At 38.9% G+C, this 19,962-nt stretch overlaps 1 protein-coding gene across 1 annotated transcript; it reads right to left on the bottom strand.

Annotated features, from left to right (window-relative positions):
- Positions 1 to 8,145: 8,145 nt before the first annotated feature.
- On the bottom strand, positions 8,146 to 19,175 carry LOC145771487 (protein Abitram-like). Its single transcript, XM_082583184.1, has 4 exons — positions 19,064 to 19,175; positions 12,949 to 13,310; positions 9,645 to 9,859; positions 8,146 to 8,419 (listed from the first exon to the last, which is right to left on the bottom strand). Exons 2-4 carry the CDS (start codon positions 13,225 to 13,227, stop codon positions 8,293 to 8,295), a joined length of 621 nt encoding a protein of 206 aa, XP_082439310.1. The 5' UTR covers positions 13,228 to 13,310; positions 19,064 to 19,175; the 3' UTR covers positions 8,146 to 8,292.
- Positions 19,176 to 19,962: the final 787 nt, after the last annotated feature.

Genomic DNA, 19,962 nt, shown 5'->3' with positions numbered 1-19,962 from the left:
GGGAAAATTTCACCAGATTTCACCAAAACGTTGTTTGGTTCCAAGGTCAAAAAGGTTGGTACCAAAGACCTCTAAATTTCACCAGAATTTTTTTATTTGGTATCCTATTTCCCCATCTGGCAACGCTGCCTGACCGCAACATCAGTAGCATTACAAACGCAGTCGCAGTGTTGTTGAAAAAACTTTCTTCAGGTTTGGAAATGTTGCCAGGAATTTAATAAATTTTTCTGTTTTTGTAGTATTCAAAATTTCAAAAAAAGTTATGCAAATTTTCGATCTGGTTTCAATAAAAAAATAAAAAACAAGATCCAGATCCAATCCGGTAAAAAACAGGAAGATTCATCATTCAGGTTCACATCTTGTTCACCTATTACCTCATCTCTGTTATATCAATTATCATTTATCAACGTCACCTTCCTCTAGGTGGCGTTAGTTAAGTACCCATTGTTCAGGTTGCCAAATATAATTGGGTTAATTTTTCAGATTGTAGTTAGATTTTAAGTCGGGGAGGATTCAGTTAATCAATTTTTTGGTCTGGCAACCCTTAGAAACGTCTGCTGTCTTTTCTTTCTGCCAAGCTACACCGGATTAACCTAGTGCGGGATAGGTGCGGGGCCTGTAGCAGATTGATTTGATGTACAGATAATGATTGGAAAGTAATTGAATATTTTTTAGATTTGATATTTTTGATTATAGTGTAGCCGCTCTTGCCCCATCGTGTTTCGCAGATAGGTAGGTTTTTAAAGTTTACAATAATTAGGAAGGGATAAGTCTTTGGGACTAAATAATTTAATCATACAACTATAATATTCTCCCATGCCATTCCAGTTTGCAAGTCAAAAATTACATACCAACTTTATTCGACAGTTTTTTGCAAAAAAAAAAAACGTTTTGTTCACCAAGCGCGGGGGCCCGTAGCAGCTGCTACATCTGCTACTATAGTTAATCCGGTGCTGCCGCCAAGTGCCAGTCCAAAAGTCCATGAAAATGCCAACAATGCCCAGAGTTTGCAATTCTGCATTTTTTGTCAGCCTAACTGGGATAGTTTTATTTCCCAAGTACAGAAAGTATAGGCTACTAGAAATTGCTAGCTGAAGTATAATACTATCAGGAGCGCCGAGAATACTATCCCCCGCCCTCAATTCTTCTGTGGATGGGGGGGCAATGGTGCCCTTTTAAAGTCATGTAAGCTACTGCACATTTTGCAATGTAACAATTTCTGCTATTCGCATTTAGCCTACTTATAATCTCTCATTTTTGCCTCAAAATAATATTCACGACACAAAATTCTGCATCACAGACAGTCACAGTAGATTACATCATTATAACATAACATGATGCCCTTCCGTGCAATTGTTCTTTGTATACCGGAGACTTGCATCATTACTCGATAATGAGCTGATAGATGTTGATAATGAGTCCGCCTAGTTAGCTCAGTGGTTACGCGCCCGACTCAAGATCACGCGGCGCTGGTTCGGCTTTAGGGGTGTGCGCTTGAGCAACGCATTTCAGGACTGCTCTCCATTCAGCGGCACCTAGTGAATGGAATAATTCCCCTGCAACAACACTTCAAAAATCGGAAAACTTCACTCTGCCAATCTCGGTAGCCGGCCCTGTGTCATAAGTATGCGAAACTACTAGGGATAGCCTATCAAGGCTTTGTCAGTCCGAGGATAAAGATTCAACAACCAACCAAACCATGAGCATTGCTGTCGCTATATGGCCTATGTTATCGCTATAGGCCTATGTTATCTTAAAACTTAAAAAATAAGCCTTTCAGCAACAAAAGTGCCCTTTTTTATAATCCTGCCACCTCCCCCCAGTCAAAAATCGTTCCGGCGCCCCTAAATACTATAGTTATTACGTTGGTTTATTACGCTAATAAACCGACTTTCATAGAATATGTACCGCCGGAGCATTCTCTCTGTCGTCACGCGCGCTGGAATCCACTTGGTTTTAAGAAACACTTTGCTATTAAGAATGCAGTTCCTATCGAACCGGTGTTTAATGAAATTGGTAGGGCTGTGAATTAAAAGTTTTTACAAAGCGATGGATTTTCTACCTTGAAAGTTTGCTTTCAAAGACGTGAATACGATAAAGTGAAACTTGTCGTGCTTGATAGTTTGCTAACGGACGTGATTTGAGGCAAGACATAAGTAATGACAGTTTAAGCCCTGATCGCGATAGAGTGAAGTCATTACCGTATTACAAATTAGGGATGATAGAATATTAGAAATGCCAGTTCTAACCTCAACCAAAGAGCTACGACGAGTTATTGTTATCCGCAATATTACATCAGGCGGAAAGGCCAGTCCGCCAGTGGCGTGTTTTTTTCAGACCCTGAATTCGAACGAGAAGCGATATTGCAGTAGCTATTGAAAAAGAAGCTACTGCCAAACTAGAAGCGATTCGAAAGTGGTCTCATTTCCTTTTAGGCAAATAATTATACATTGATTAGGTTACTGATCAAACTTCAGTTGCTTTTATGTTTCACCGCACAGAAGAAGAGAAAAAGTAAAAAACAAAATAATATAATGCGTTGGCGAGTCAAATTGGCACAGTAGCCTATTCGTATGATATCGTGTATCGCGAAGGCAAACTTAACGTGGCACCTGATGCTTTATCTCGTTCGTATTATGCCAGTACAACTGGGAACACACTAAAACAGAGGTCACCAACTGGCGGCCCGCCACGCTGTTATGTGCGGCCGCGGAAGGTATCAGCGTACAAGTATAAACAAAAATACTTTTCTTGAGGAGTTAAAGTGCATGAAGGCAAAAAATACTTTTCGGAAGCATATTTTCGCTTTGCATACGATTCCACCGACCGACCAATCAGATTGTAGTTCTAGGTGGGGGTCGCTTAAAGTTATTCCAATACGATGTCCAGCCACACTGTCTCAGTGGTTGATTAAAACGCGTACAAAGTGGAATTATTATGCTTCTTGGCAGTTCAAAAATATTTAGCTTATTGTTAATCAACAATTCTTGCCATGCTGATAAGCACCGTTAGTCATCGTCGTGTGAGCCTCTGGGGCCGAGGGTCTATCCTTTTACCACCCCAGATTCACGATGTTCCCGGACTACACTGGAAGGATACTAGAGAGAAGCCAGTCTTTGGTTTCATCATCCATGACACGCAGACCTTCCACTCCGTTAGGTGGCTTGAAGATGGAGCAGTCATTGATGATGTGGTCTGCGGTCTGTTCCTCAGCACCACATTCACAGGAGGAGGAAGAGGCCATTCCCCATTGGTGCATGGTTGAGCGGAAAAGCCCGACGCCCGTACGGAGACGGTTGAGGCGCACCCATGCCTGTCTTGGTAGTGTTAGACCAATGGGGCGTGTGTCGGGGATGAAAGAATAGAGTCTGGTGGCGCTCAACTTCCATTCAGAACTCCATTTATGGTCCGCCCAAGCAGCCGCAGAGATGTCCTCATCAGCTTCGAAGAAGTTGAGCGGCTGGCACGAATGGGTGTCTTAATTGATTTCAGTCGACGGGAAAAAATTCATTAAAATTTGTGTCATCTGGGAGTTGTGAGAATGCACGTTTTGTAAGATCAATGAATTTGCCATACTCGATAGGTGATGTGAAAAGATCGGTCACAAATTGCAAAGTTTGTTGCGAAATGAAGCCAAGGTTTTACAATCCTCCGAAAGCCACATTGATGAACGATTGAGTATTGGCTTTAAAGGACTATTGCCGTCAAATAGGCTACTAAAAATAATTTCTTTTTAACTGTGTTGTTGATGAATTTTCGCGTTTCTCTTTTGTTTATTGTTGTAGTAAGACTACTTCTTCTCAAAAATTAATTACTTATTTGAAATCTTTGTTCAACATGTTTGGTATGACAGCCGTAGTGCATAGTGGTTTGGTTTGGTTTGGTTTTGAATCTTTATCCTCGGACTGACAAAGCCTTGATAGGTTATTCCTGGTACTTGTTCGCATACTTGTAGAGGCACTTGACGCAGGGCCGGTTACCGAGATTGGCAGAGTGAAGTTTTCCGATTGTTGAAGTCTTGTTGCCGAGAAATTATTCCATTCACTAGGTGCCGCTGAATGGAGAGCAGTCCTGAAATGCGTTGCTCAAGCGCACACCCCGAGAGTCGAACCAGCGCCGTGTGATCTTGAGCCCGGCGCGTAACCACTGAGCTATCGGGGCAAAATGCAAAATGCTTTAATCAGTGCTTTTCAACCTTTTTGAGAACCATCCGCACATTTTTTTTTTGCAAAACTTTCATCCGCACAAACCAACCGAAAATTATTACACAAAGGGAACGTTCAAATATTACGTAACGCTTTTTTTCCGAATTTTTGACCCCCCCTCCCCCATGTAACGCCAACATAACGCTTTTTTCAATCCCCCCCCTCCCCCATGTAACGCTTTTTCACTACGAATTTAGCATAAAAAACTACCATTCCGTACTCGAAAGCGTTACGTAACGTTTTGCTTGAACCCCCTCCCCCCCGATGTGACGCTAACGTAACGCTTTGCATAAGCCCCCCCCCTCCCCCTCGAAGGCGTTACGTAATATTTGAACGTTCCCAAAAAGAAAATGAAGAGACAACATTTTTTTATTCAAATGTCCAACAAGTAGGCTACCACCGGTTTATCAATGACTCGGTTGCTGCTGAATATTTCTGGCAATTTCAGACCAGTTAGGCACAACTTCTTGCTGCAACTCGTTTTGATGTCAACTAGTGCAGTAAAGCCTTTTTTGGCCAAATAAGTTGTGGGGTTTTGAACAAGAACTTCTAGTGCTTGGATGGCGAAGTCTTTATAAGAACTATCCAAAACTCCTACCGAAAATGCAGCGTGTTTTCCGCGATTGAAAAATGCTTAGGCTACTGGCAGAAATCGGTTTTGAGAGTATGACCCAAAGATCCCGGAGGCTCCTGTTCACCGAAGGGGTTCAAAACCCACAGCTTTGTTTTTAATGCTTCTGCCTGATGGCTTGGAAAATAAGATTCAAAACTATCAAACAGAGTGGGCACATGAGAGCTCGCCATCTTCATGATACGCTGCTCCAACTTGTGTTCTGTTTTGTTTTTTTTCCCTCATTTAGGCTAGGCTACATGTAGACATGAAGGTTTGTAGCGACTTCAAAATTTTAAGACTGTTACCGTACTGCAGATTTCTTCTTTCAAAATTTGAATTTTTTGCTTGAATGAAATGATTTTTGAGGTCGCTTCGAATATATCAATTCCTTGTAGAGTGGCGTTGAACTCATTAAGCATACCGAATATGTCAACAAGATAAGCTAGCCTGGCAAGCCAGAATAAGTTTTGAATCAATTTGACCTTTATGATCATCTCGCTCATTAAACCACACAAGTTCCCAGGGTTGGAAGTAACGACTATAGTCACTAAGGCACCTGCAGCTAATAAGGCCCAGCCAGTAATAAGGCCCACCCCCTGGATCTCCGTTATTACAAATCTTTTAAACAAAATTGGAAGCTCTGATTGGTGCTATGGTGAATTGAGACTAACTGGTAAAGTTTCACAGCCTAAAAGTTGAGAACTTTTTGAGTTACTGAAAGTTGACGTTTGGGGGGGGGGGGGGGCTGAAATTGAGTGGTTTTATTAATTTTTACATATTTTAGACTGTTCTGATAAGTTAACAAACCGCTTTGACTTCCGTTTTTTTGCATTTTATGTGAAAGATATGTGCATGCTGATGCAGTAAAACCAATAAATTTGAACTTTTTTTTTATAATTAAAGCAAGACTGATAATGATGATCAGACTAGGCTAATTTTGGTAATGAGACCCATGGGCCCCTGGGGTAACGTTGTGCACCCCTGGTTAAGAAAGTGAGGGTTAAAGACTTGAGTGACCTAAACAATTCTTGTTACACCATTAATCCAATTTGTTATTGCAATGGAAATATCATAATTTTAGAATCAAAATACTTTAGTATCCCTATACCATATCTAAAAACACCATGTCGCTTTTTAAAAAATGGAGCATGGGGCGGGGGAGGAAATAGTTGTCTCTGTGTATTTAATTATTAGTGATGTGCCTGTGTTGTCGATTAGAATTTGTTTTGTGGTGTTGTTATTGTGAAAATACACCTTTTCCATCACTTTTGGTGCTATTTCAAACCGGGCCTTATTCACAACACGTGCATCTAATAAGGCCCGCTTGAGATTTTTTTTTTTATTTTACAACCCCTTTAACTTAGAAACTTGTTTCACAGATATGTTGTTTAGATAGACCCAAAGTATCCTCATTCCAAGTTTCGTTCAAAATTATGCAGTATTTAGAAAAATATTGAGGTTTGAAAATTAGCGGGCCTTATTAGCTGCAGGTGCCTTATTCACTATTCGATGGCGTTATTCGCTGCTTTTTGAATATCGAATGCTTATACCGGTAGCCTACCCACTACCCATTCCTTTTAAAAATAAATTTCGAATGCGCGTTATTCACTGCTTTTTTATGCAAGCAACGAAATCATTATTCGTTTTTCACTAGCCTAATGGATATTTAGGAGAACTGCTGAATCACTTTTTGTCGTTCACTTACTTCGACGTCAAAATGAATTTACGAGATTTAGTTTTCGGATTACTATTCAACCTAGTCCCCTTCCGGTTTTCGAACTTTAATGGATTAAGAAAAATTTTGCAGCAACACAGTTCAGAAAAACCATGCCAGTGAGATTCGTTAACAGTGTTGCCAACCTTGCGGTTTTCCCGCAAGTTTGGGCTTGTTTTTTTTTTTTTTTCGAGTTTTCGTATTTTCTTTAAGTTTGTGGATTGCTTGTTTTTTTGGCCAGTCAATTTTTAGTGATTGCTATTCATTGCTTTTTTAAAGTATCGATAGCGGAGTCATTGCTTTTTTGGGCACTATCGAATAATGCAGTAGTCATTGCTTTTTGATTAACGATTTCCAACCCTGCCAGTTTCCCTTGCAATTTCCAAACCTTCTCCACTACTTTTCCGCGAAAGTCGCAAACAAATTTCGACAAGCTTGATGCTGTGGTAAAGTTCCCATATGGAAGGGAAGCAACCTATCTGCCATTTGCCGTAATGAGAGTGTGCAGTGTCTAGGCTATTCCACAGCACAATTGAACCAGTCTCTTTTTGACAATATACAATCTTACACATTTGGAACTTGAGTCAAAAATTAGAAAGAAGACAGGTTGGGTAACAGTTAATATATAGCTATTACCAAAAAGAAAGAACAACGGGATTCTTCCATCTTCATGTGTGACCTCACTGTTGCCGTTTTTATCGCAAGCTTTGAACGAAATTTTTTTAAAAATTTAAGTTGATGAAATCTAACTTGAGATCGATCGACTATGGGAGAAAGCAGGCTGTCTGTGCTAGCAATATTGTCCATTGAAAGTGATTTAATCGAGACATTGTCTTTTGACGGTATACAGTAATTTCTGAATTTGCTTCAATGAAAGCTAGACGTATAATGAATTTTGAACTTTCAATAAAATTAAACACACACTGCTTTAGTTCTTCTGTTATGTGGAATTTTAATCAGCTTTTAGCCTACGACAAAATTATTTCGTGATTATTACTTCGTACAAAAATCAAAGGGCGGTAGGCCTATAGGCCTATTGCGTTGCTAACGCCGCTGTTGCCACTTGCCAGTCTGAGGTTTTCGATTGGTTGTTACAGCAGAAGCATTGTAACCAAAGGCAAGTCGATGTGCGTGACTAAACTGAAACCAGCGCAGATAAAATAGATAGCAAGATGAAGAGAGGTTGAGCCGAGATTCCCAGACTGAAGGCGTAGACCGAAAATGCAAAGTAACTTTTTGTAAATACTGTACAAGCAGGGCCGTTGAGAGGATATTTTGGGTCCGGTACCAACGAGATCTTCGGGTCTCAAATCAAGTAACGTCTAAAAAACGCACTACATTCAAAGAACACGCGGTGTTTTTTCAAGTTTACGGGCCCGAAGTACCCTCTGTTTGTCAACGCTTCTAGATAGAAATAACGGAAATTTCAATGTTTTTTCACTAAGGGTGTTAGAATACAGCCTACTGTTGTATCCTAAAATTAGGGCTAAAGTTGAATTTGAAAAAAAAGCCGATTACCCCACTGCTTATAAACTAATAAAAACATCAGATATCTTGCTCAATAGTGGTTTAAACCATTTGCGTATATCAACTGCCCACAGGTGTCTGTTGTAAAAGGCATTTTCAAATAACATTGAATTAATTTTATTGACAAGAAAACAGCAACCAAGCATTCCGTGATGGTGAAGAAAGCGAAATTGATTCATCCTTAGCAAATGTTCGTGACTCCATGCCTACACTTCAAGTGTCGTGTTGTGTAATTAGGAAATGTCTTTCACATCACTCTTTTTAGACTGTATCAAATACGATTTGTACGCGGCTTCGTCCAGCAATCCATCCAGTATAAGGTTGGCTTCAGCCATTTTTGGCATTACAATGGCTACAAATCTGAAAATTATTTGACAAAAAACTTCACAATCTAATTATTAAACAGTAGTATACAACACGGCATGAGTTATTTCTCAAAACACACCTGTGTACAATAAGGCTAACTCATGGCCACCTGTAGATGCGGCCTGATTTGTCACATTTTGCATATTTTGATTACAGCTACTGCTAGTGCTTGACTGACATTTTTTGAGATGTTTTTACTTTTTGCGGTTTCCTAATGACATAAAACTTTTTTGTTGCCTTGGGGAAGCAGTAGCAAATGAGAAAAAGTAAGTTGAAAAACACAAAATCAGACTGTTATTGAAAATTAGCAGTCTGACTAAAATCTTCGAAATCGAATTTTCTTTGTTTTTCAACATGTGAGAATGTTAAAACCTATTGTGTCATCTGGGGAAAAAAATAAAGAAAGCGTAAAAATCTAATTTTTAGAAAAATTTATTTAAACGTTCGCCCAAAGTTAGAAAAACCTGGAAATTTCTGTTAAATGTGACAAATCAGGCCGTATCTTTAGGTGGCCATGGCTAACTCCAGAATGCATTTCGTGGAGAAAATAATAATAATGTTAGTTTTTATATAGAGCTGTATCCATCGCAGAATGCGTTGCTCCTCAGCGCTTTACAAAGCAGACAGTGTCAATGCAGCCGTATAGAGATCGTCATTTCTAATGAAATAGAAGTAGTCTACTGTTCTTAAAATACTTAAATAGACTAGAACTAAAAATCATCAAACTTTGCTTTGTTAACAAATCGGTCAAAAGAAAACTTTAAGTGGAGCTTTTAGTGCAGTCCAACTGCAGGCCTAAGGGTCACACTCACATGTGACCATTGAACAGATTTTTTGCAGCATGCAAACTTCATTTACTGTCACGTATGTGAGTGAAACCATATCGTCTCAGTACTATAGAGGACAGGACTTTTGAATGATCACACGAAGTCCGTGAGTTTTAAAATCGATTTAAGATTGCAGTAATGCCTTGAAGTTTTAACGCCAGAATAATGCCCATCCTCTGCCTGTTTAATCATCTCACGAAAGTCCATGTTGAGACACAACTACGGTAATTTGAGCTTGACCTCTGGGAGATACAGTGCAAACCATTCTTACTTTCACAAAAAAAAAAAACTCGAGAAACTAAGAAAGTATTTAGAAATTAACGAGAAAAGGTAGCTCTCCAAGTATGAAACATTCGCTCTAAAATTGTTAAGAATTTGAAAATAAAACTCACCCTTCTGTTTCATACTTTTGCTGCAATAAACATGGTTCCGTCAACAGTCTTTTATTGATTTCTACAAGGTTTCCTCTAATTCCGCTGTGAATGGTGTATTGGGTGTCATCACTGCAAGTGACAATACACAACGCACTTTCAGTATTCAACCAATGAGCTCCACGCTTGCGTTTACCCGAAACTTGATTTTGAGAACGGTCCAACTTTTCCGTCACCTATAAATGAAAAACAATGCAAACTTATAATTGAAGATGGTTATTCGTCATGCGCTAGTCTTAGCTTGCTTACATGTAGATTCGTAAGTACAGTAAATTCATGTGTATAACACACTTGTTGATGCAATGATAAGTGAAGATGACATATGGCTAATCGCTTTAAAGAAAATTTGTGTGATAAAACAACATTTCTTTGCGTTTTGCATGTTTCTTACAGTATGTACAGTAGGGTGGAGTGAAAAAAGAAAATTTTGATTTTTGCTCTGTAATAGCGATTAAAAGTTGTAGTGTGGCTTGACTATTAAGCTTTGAAAATTTCAGCGTTTTAAAATAAAGTTTTTGTCTGCCGCAAGCAAGTTCAAGATTACAAGGGATGTGCTGATTAAATATCACAATTTGCTTCAGATTTTTTTCCGCAACAAAACCATCGCATGTGACGTCATAGAGGATATTTCTTACGATTCAATTAGTCCATTTAAGCAACATAATCGGAAATATGCAATTCTTAAAAAGGGCCTGAAAAAGCCATTGCAGCGGTTTGTATGTCTGTTGCATTTTAATGAATTACCACTGAGACACTTGATGCATTATCTTGATGGAGTTACATCTGGTCCACTAAGTTTTTCTGGCTCCATTGGTAAAAAACTTGAAGACTGTGACAGTTTACCAGTCACAGAGTTTGAGGCTGTTGATATTCAACTGCCTTCAATTGACGTGAGCTTAAGCACAGACCAGCAGTAGCCTACTGTACTTGTATGGCATCTGTAAAGCAATTAGTCAGGGCGTTGTGATGCCAAGCTTGCCTATTGTAATCCAAGAAAGATGAATCACTCCAGATGGCTGACAACAACCAATCGCATTTTGAAGCTTTATGTTTCACGAAACAATCCCTGTAAAATCTGAGAGCGTTGGTCTTCTTCATCGTGTATCACACGGCCGTAGCCCAGAGCATCACGCAGGCTCTTGCTCTATCGTTGAACTCGGCCAAATCCTGTGCAGAGCACCTTGCTTTTAGGTCAGATAAAGGTTTTACACCTGCCAATACCAGTTCTTAAGCGGTTGAGGCATCGCCAATACTTCCACGGTTCACGTTTTCCGGGAGGAAGGCTCTCCATGGGTGTGAGCTCCATATTGGCCAATGTCGGTCCGGCTGCCAGTCTCTCCTGCCATAGTTGAACCCGCACATTGGCGGCGACATCGTCATGACCTAATGGGACAACTGAAGCAAGGAAACTTTTGGTGGAGTAGCCTACATTGCCAAGTTATACGCTCCAACGTGGTTTGCAGTGAAAACGCAACCTTCCTGTACTACTTACTGTAAAGGAGCTAAACACTTTGTTTCACGTAGTTAAAAAGTCGCGCTGTCTTAGCGCTGAACTAAAAGCAATAGTTGTCCCTGGTATCAACCGAAATGCCTTTTTTGCTCACCAAGAGAACCTATTGCTGTGGATGTTGGTAGATGAACGTCTGTACAACAGAAAATTAGCACTGAGAAGGATACTTTCCAGAAAACAAGGTCATGGAGATTCCATTCGTCTCTTTAAAGTTCCACTCTTGATCTTTGAAGCAAACGAATACTTTGAACTGATTGATTGGCAGCATACAGAGAGATATGAACTACCGCTAACTCGAGACATACCGGACAGTCAGTTAATGTCCTTCATTCAAGATGCTGCAGCTCCAGAGCTTGAATTTCCTAGCTATCCGTGTCACACGCAAGCCATGGAAGGGGCCGTGCGCCTCGTTATTGAAGCAGCATCTGCGGAGTGTGGGCAGAAACAACGGGAAGGATTCATTCGAAGGAGACTGCAGTCAAAATTAGAAATGCCTGTATTCAATACAAAACGAGAGTTTTTGGCAAATGGAGTGCTTAATGAGATTTAAACTCATGGGAGTCGGCAGAGAGGGGCACTTGTCCCCCTGGATTTGGGTTTTATAAACGTTTCTTTCCTTATGAAAACGATACTTTCAAAAATGTTTCTTACCTTTGGGCGATAATATCTTTTTCATCCAATTTTCTTCGAAGTAAACCAACATTTTTCCAGGACTATTTTTTCGCGCTTTCGGAAACTATCGCTAAGTATGCTTTGGAAATATCTTTAATTGTAACGTTTTCGCTCGTGCCGTCCAAATTTACGTTACATTTCATCAATACACTTAGCTACGTTGCACTCGTTGTAGCTCACAAGATGAAATTTGGCTTAAAAGATGTTTGCCCCCTCCCCCTGCAATATTTCTGCCAACGCCCATGTACTGTATAAGCTGATGATTTAAAAAGCGTTTACAATATTTATATGGGATCAAAAGTAAACAGGCAACCGAAATCTCAATATTGTCATATTAAGAAAAACACTTTTCTACTGTAGTTTGCTTTACCTTCATTGCACATACTTGCTTAAACTGTGGTGATGAACTTGTGAAAGGAACAGAAATTTGAAGAAAATAGCTTAAAATCCGTGTTTTTTCTTATCAGTTGATCATATACATGCAACAAGCGTTCTAAAAGACGTATTTTCCACTGCATTGCAACGATTTATGTGTAATTTACAACTCTGATATTGTTAGATAGAAGTACCGAAGGTAGAAGTTAGATAAAAGTGACGATCTGCTAATTGTGATGACGTCATAGCTCCAAAATACCAGTGAAAACTTCAATGGACTTGCGGCAGACGTAAACGTTGATCAAAATCAAAAATATTTCAGCATGTGAATACATTTACCACATCACAACTTTTAGTAACTATTACAGATTGATTCTATCAACTTTCATTTTTAACCTATGTTTCACTCCACCCTAATGTACAGGAACTTAATTTTCTTTTGACAAGATTTGTCTGCTATTTGTATTGTCATGCTATGCATTTTTCCTCACTTTTTTTCTCATGTAATTCTATATGCATGTGTAAAATATGTGCATATGTGAAGCAAAACAATAAATAAAACTCGCAACAAAATAAACCAATCAATGTACGGTAATCAAATGAATTTACCCCAAGAAGGAATTAATTTCCCAGTCTACTTGAAAAGTTACTGGGCAAGAACTTGTAGTTACCCTACTAAATTTACTTACATACGGTAGCAGGACTTACTTTGAAGTTGATATTGGTAACATGGACAGAATCTTTCTTTTTTATGATAGGATGTGATGGTGCTAATGTTACAATGCACAGCTTATTTGAGTGTCTTAAAATGCACACATCATTAAAGTTAGTGGAAATTGGATTATCTTTACAAGTGATGAAACCTTTTGGTAAATTGACTTCATATCCACGAGTAAAATATCTCTCGACGACAGAAGGGCAAAGGGGTTTGAAAAATTCTTCCTCTTTGTCTTGCTTGTGTGCAACATCAGCAGCATTATCATTCATTGTGAGGCACCTTGCTGTTAGGTTCGCTTTTATCAAGATCTTTGTAACCAAGTAGACTCAGAGATTCTTGTTGCATGAGATTACTAAATAAAACACGATAATCAGCTACTGGTAAGAAAATGATTCAAAGAGTATAAACATGATACATATTCAAAAGCACACCATGTAAAAGTGGCTCAACTAAACTAATGCAATTGCTATATTAAGCCAAAGTTTATAATACCACATCTAAGCAAGCTCCTATCAATAATTTGTTTTGTTTATTATCTTTATCCTGCATTGCGGGAAAGCGGACTTGAGCGCTATGCATTTTGCCTTTTTCGGTGACGAGGTCACTCGACACGCGCCATCACTATTCGACAAACGCCGTGCCTTACAAAAAAAAAAGGAAAATAAAAAGGAAAAAAAACTGAGAGAGGACTAAACGTCGTCAGGTCGAGGAACAATCGGGGGGGGAGCATCACGTGATGCAATCATAAGAGTGCTGACTTACGTAAACTTTCTTGCGCCAGGTACTTCAAAGCAAGGTCTAAAAGCGACGCTTCACACGAGAAACTCCCAAGGCGTCAGCGCCGCCATTTTGAACACTGCGGGAGAATGCTTTGATCAAAGTTCCAACGCCTGGCATCAAACATTTAGCAACACACGTTTCGTGCTATTCGACACAACGGGTTTCTTTTATAGATGAAATAACCTAGGCTACGTTGAGTTGTCAACGTCTATGCCAGTTTGTATTTCACAGTTTGAGCTGATTAACAATATTGCTCTGGTAAAATGACTGTTGGATACTTGCTATGAAAGTTTTTCACATGTAGAAAACAGTGGCGTACCGTGACCACTTTGACAAGGTGTTCAGTGACGGCAAAGCAACAGCGGGGGGTCTGGGGGGCCTCCCCCAGAAAATTTTAAAAATTAACATTGAATTTGGTGCGTTCAGAGAGCATTTTCAGCACAAATTCTGAACATGAACAGAAGTGACAAAAATAATGTCGGAATGGAGAAGAATACAAAATAGATCTTTATTTGACAGCGCATTGAATGAAAGACTTAACAATATCAAACATTAAGTTGCATTTCTAAAGTCACATAGCATACTTCAGTTCACTTTTTATTTCCGACCATCAAAACGAACAATATTACTTGCCATAACACAGCAGGAGTCTGCAAAAACGCGAAAGTTAAAGCGTGCTCGAGATGGAAATGATTTACTTCATGCAAGGATTAGGCACGGTCGCAACACCTTGAGAAATGTACAAGCGAATTAAAAACAAACAGGTGAAAGTTAAAACAAAAAACAATAGCAAAGCAACTCGATAATAAACAAGAAAAGAAAGTCGATTGCTATGTTGGTCGGCTGTAGTTTTATCCGCCGTACTACTTAGTAAAAACGAAAATGTTTAACACCTCGACTACAGAAGGAAAATTCATCTATAGCATGATTCAATTCTTTTTGTTTGTGCAATAAATTTTTGAATTACATCGTCGTAGAAAGCTTGCTTTTGCTTCAGTTCTAGCAAAAGTTGTTTCCAGCGCTGATCACCTCAAACTCTAATCCAACAAGCTAAAACTTGCTATTGCCTGGGATTCCCCCAATGACGCGCCAAGGTGTGCAGATCAGCGAGTGCACACTGCACAGCCTGGCTGACCTGTTTTCGCTGCCTTGTGACGTCATTTTTCTTAATTGTTTATTTTAAATAGCACTCGCCAAGCTGTCAGTGCACACCCAGCTTAAAGGAAAAGGTAATGACCGAAAAAAATTAAAGGCAATGACCTCAAACGTTGGAGTATTAAAATTAGAAGGGGATGAGTTTTGCAATTGAAAAGAAAGCAATCAGCATGCAGCAAGATGTTAGAATATCATGAAAGTAAAGAACATCGACAACCGATGGAAATTTTCTTTTTTTCTGGATTTCTTGGGGTGTGCAGTGCACACCTTGAACACCCTGAATATACGCCACTGGTAGAAAACAGCCTAGTTTCCGACCAGACGTGCAACCAGACCATACAGATGAAAAAAGCCGCTATTTTTATGGAAAGGAACATTTTGAACACTGCGGGAAATGCTTTGATCGAAGTTCTAACGCCTGGCATCAAATATTTCGCCACACACGTTTCGTGCTATTCGACACAACGGGTTTCTAACTTTCTTCGAAGTAGGCTACTTTTACTTGTCAAGGTCTATGCAAGTTTGTATTTATGTCTGACTTATGCAATTGTTGTTCCAAGAATGGAGAATTTTTTTGCAATGTGAATAAAGAATAGTAGACAGATAAACACGGTTGCAACTCGACTTCCTTCCACTAAAAGGGTTTCTGTGATTACGTAATGGGCGATTTTGCACTTGCATTCACAAAAGCACACAACCTAGCTAGCAAAACCCGTCGTTTTTACATTGGTTCAACGTCTACAGACGTGAAGTCGCAATGCAAAAATAACGAATTTTGATGCCTGCGTATCGATGCCCAAGAAGAAATTTACGTTTGTTTTACATTAATTCGACATCTAGCGACGTTGAATTGAATTATCATAAAATAACGTTAATTGTTCAACCAGGTACCGGTAACAAATTAATAGCTCACTGCGAGATGATTGCCTCGATTTACGTTTACACTAACATAATTTCGGCACAATTGGGATACTGCGAGCAAACACGAGTCTGTTTGATAAAGAACTAGCTGTCAGAATCGGAATTATCAGATGCTGTATCGGAGGATGAGGTTGTCGCGTCGTCACTAGAATACTTGAAGACGCGAAACTGCCCGTTCATGAACGTGCGATGCCATATGATCGGAAGCATTACTTTACTGCCCAAGAACCATTTATCGAATTTCGTACTACTTTTTTAACTTGACCCCGTAGCTTTTCTAATTCCAGTTTGCTTCCGTCATAAAATTCTTTACAAATTTTGCAAAATACCACACTAACTTTTCCTTCTGTTTGATAATCTATAGCAGGTAAATTCTACTTTTTAACTGTATCTTCTTTCACTATAATTTATATTCGCAACGACATCGGTAAACAATAAGCATTCGATGAAAAAATAACTTTTGCGTAACAATAAGCCGGTATCGCGATGAAGAAACGCATAAAATTTCGTTTGATTAAACATTAAAGCATACGGCAATTGCAGCCGTAATCCAAGGTTTGTTGATTTGGCGACGGCAATGTTTTTGCCGTCGTAGATACAAGCTAATTTCGAGGGCAATTTGTATACATGTCCGGTAGTACGTAACTTAGCGCTTGATACTCCTTTGCAATCACTCAACCAGCGTGCGATTAAAAGCTTAAGTAAGTGACTCTGATACCACACAACCAGGCGCGAATCTAAGAGTTTTTTTCGGGGGGGGCCAGAAAATTTGAAAATCAATTAAAAAGAAAGAAAAAGCTAAACAGATATGAACAATGATACTACGACATATACGATATGCTATAAAATAGACATTAAAACAACCATTTTCATCAATTGTGATGCCGAGGGACTAATATCAGCTGTTTAGAAGCATATCAAACCATTTGATGCGGAAACATACAATTTCTACAATTTTTCACAAAATTTCGGGGGGGGGCCCGGGCCCCCTGGGCCCCCCCCATAAATCCGCGCCTGCACACAACTTATGCGGTAACTCGCTGCCAAACGCTTATAATCTGACACTTGTGACGTCATATTACTATTCGACAAACAAACGCAGAATTTTTGGTCGTTCGACAAGAAAGAAAAAATCGCAGCCCTGTACCCATTACTCGAAATCGATCACTGTGTAGAGGCAATTATCGTAAAGTTTCTTGTCCAGAGAAACAACAGCAAATGCGCCATGCGGGTGGCTGGAGTCGAACATGCAGGCTCTCGACTACGAGCCCAACGCGCTAACCACTCGGCCACTGCTGGAAAGGAAATGGAAAGCAGATCAGGAAGCGAACGCATACAAAAATCTATCAAACCTTACCTACCCTACCATAAAACTTGTGTAATCATTATTTTACATGGGATCAGGAAAAGTGGTTAATTACCCCAACTGCCAATTTATGCAAACACGCAGTTTGTTTTGCTAATCTTTTCACTTCTTGCACTGCAACTACCGCCCCGATAGCTCAGTTGGTTAGTGCGAATAGTGTGTGACTTCCAGAACAAAGAAGCTTCAAGATCAAGCAGTGCTGGTTCGACTCTCAGGGTGTTTAAGGACTGCTCTCCATTCAGCGGTATTTAATGGATGGAATAATTCCCAGACAACAAGACATCAACAATCAGAAACTTTACTCTGTCAATCTCGGTGACTGGGCCTGCGTCAGCGATTCAAAGCCTCTACAAGTATGCGAGTGTGCAAGGATTACGCTCTTCAAGAAGCTTTCCCAGTCCGAGGATAAAGATTTGAACTTTCAAGAACAGAATTTTTCTTCGGGATATCTCGTTACCCACATGACAATTTGAGGGTTGGCATTTGGTCCCCTAATTTTTTTTAAATGCCCCATAACTCCTTAGCTAATGCTTTTAGACTAAAATTGAGATCATTTTTGAATTCTGCATTACGAAAAATGGTGGAATAGACACTTCAACCAACTTTCTACCTCAAACATAACACTAAAATAAAAAAACATTAGGAACATCAACAGCGCCACCTAGTGACAGCAACAAAATTTCAAAACGCAATATCTCAAAAACCACTTGTCCGATTTGCAAAATTTTTTTTTTGCCCAAGTTCAAATTTTGAAAACAACAAAATATATCAAAACCAACATCTTTTGAAACCAAGTGGTTACAATTCTTTCTAAAATTTGTTGAATTATAATGGAATGCCTCAGCAGAGTACATCTCATGGCGAACTATTTGATGCAAGGTTTATTTTACATTGAACACATCTTGCCTCATGTAATTATTTTTGTGTATAAATATAGCATTTTTATCGCATTCTTTTGTAGATAAGCCTTACGACTATAATTACAAACTTGCTGCAACAAAAAAGCAAGATAACCTCAAAAACAAGCAAACGCAAGCTAGGAACAAGTATGAACTAAAACTACAACTTGAACTGCAGTTATTTGGTGTTTGCAAGGCATACCCCAGTGAAATTGTTTAGAGGTTAAAACCTACTGTGCCAACACAATGCATTGTAGTCTGATTATATTGACATTTCTTAATTACATTTTCTATTAGCTTTATTGTGTGTGTGGTAGCTTTACTCTTACAGTACAGTGAGCGCACAATTAAATTGAACAGATGTAAATAAGAGGACAAAGTTACTAAGAAATTTGTAATAGAAATCTAACACTAGCAGTATTGTGCACAACAGATCTATACAAGCATAAAGCAAGGGATATTCAATTGAAAACTTTGCGCCAAGTAGTTCCTCACAAAAAATTGTTCCTGTGCCAGGTCAGTCAGGGTCCATAGCCCAACTCCAAGATGTCATGTGTTCTTTCTTTCAAGATATGCCGACTGAAAATTTTACTAGTTTTGCTTTATGTTTGCCAACACACTGAAACTAGGTTTTAAAGCATTTTAAGTCATACTAATCTCCATCTTTCCCCTTGCTTTAAGCAAGCAAGCTAATCAAAAACTCTGAACATGACAAATCAGACCGATTTTTAGCACTGTATTTGCTTTGTGATAACATCACAATCTAAAATGTTTTGACCATCATACATCCAATTAATATTATGTATTGTAGACCCTGCAGAATTGCCATCATTTAAGTAGGCCAATCAAGTTTGTTTAAACAAGTCATTTTTTTTAAACATCCAAGAAAACTTTGCTGAAACTGTCAAATCAGTACTAATTAAAGAACTGGATGAAGAATTTAAATATCTCAACAGTTCAATGTTACATTTTATCAGGCCTTACTTGTTCATGCGACATTCAAGGTAATTCTTTGATTCAATTCGACATAAACTGTTATTGTGATGATTTTTACTTAAGCACTTCATAAACACTTCTTTCAATAACTTGCATTCCCCTGCAAAAGGTATAAATTAAAAAGATGAATTTAAGATCTTTTATACAGCATTTCAAGGAAACTGTTTACTCTGATTTGTAATAATAATGTATTATGCAATTATGAAAACAAAGCAATTGAAACTTGTTTATTAGGGTCAAAGCAGTTTTATGATGATGTAATGCATTTCATTTGATACCGTATCTTTTACGGGTCTGCTACTATTCGGTGAGTCCGATTCGGTGAGTTTGATTCGGTGAGTTCCAAATTTCTAACCCGTAACCTTAACTCCTTACCCTAAAACAGCAATGATAATTAGGCTACGGTACCCGATAATTTAAAAAAAAAATTGAAAAAATCCCCCGTTAAGGGATCGGACTAACCGAATCGGACTCACCGAAACGGGCCATTCCGATCTTTTACAAAGAGTAGTTAACTGAATATTGTTATCAAGAAATGTATAGGCAAAAGCATTGGTTTGCAAAACGGTTGGTACATGTGTAATTGTTGTGTTTTATATATATTAATTTTAAGTTTCTTTCTCTATTTGTAAATGTGGTACTGAGGAACAAACCGCAGACCACATCATCCACGATTGCTGCACTATCTTCAAGTCACTAATTAATGGAGTGGAAGGTCTGCATGCCTTAGATCAGGGCTTCTCAAACTATGGGTCGCGACCCCAAATGGGGTCGCGTAATGAAATTTTGGGGTCGTAATGAAATTCTAGTGCCGGTAGGTTGTAGTCTTGCCATGATGTCAATTGACCGCAACCGTCGGTGTGAACTGTCGAACGATAAAATATAAC

This window comes from Aplidium turbinatum, chromosome 1 (assembly GCF_918807975.1).
Source record: "Aplidium turbinatum chromosome 1, kaAplTurb1.1, whole genome shotgun sequence".
Taxonomy (NCBI): Eukaryota; Metazoa; Chordata; class Ascidiacea; order Aplousobranchia; family Polyclinidae; genus Aplidium; species Aplidium turbinatum.
This window is presented reverse-complemented; position numbering and strand designations above follow the sequence as displayed.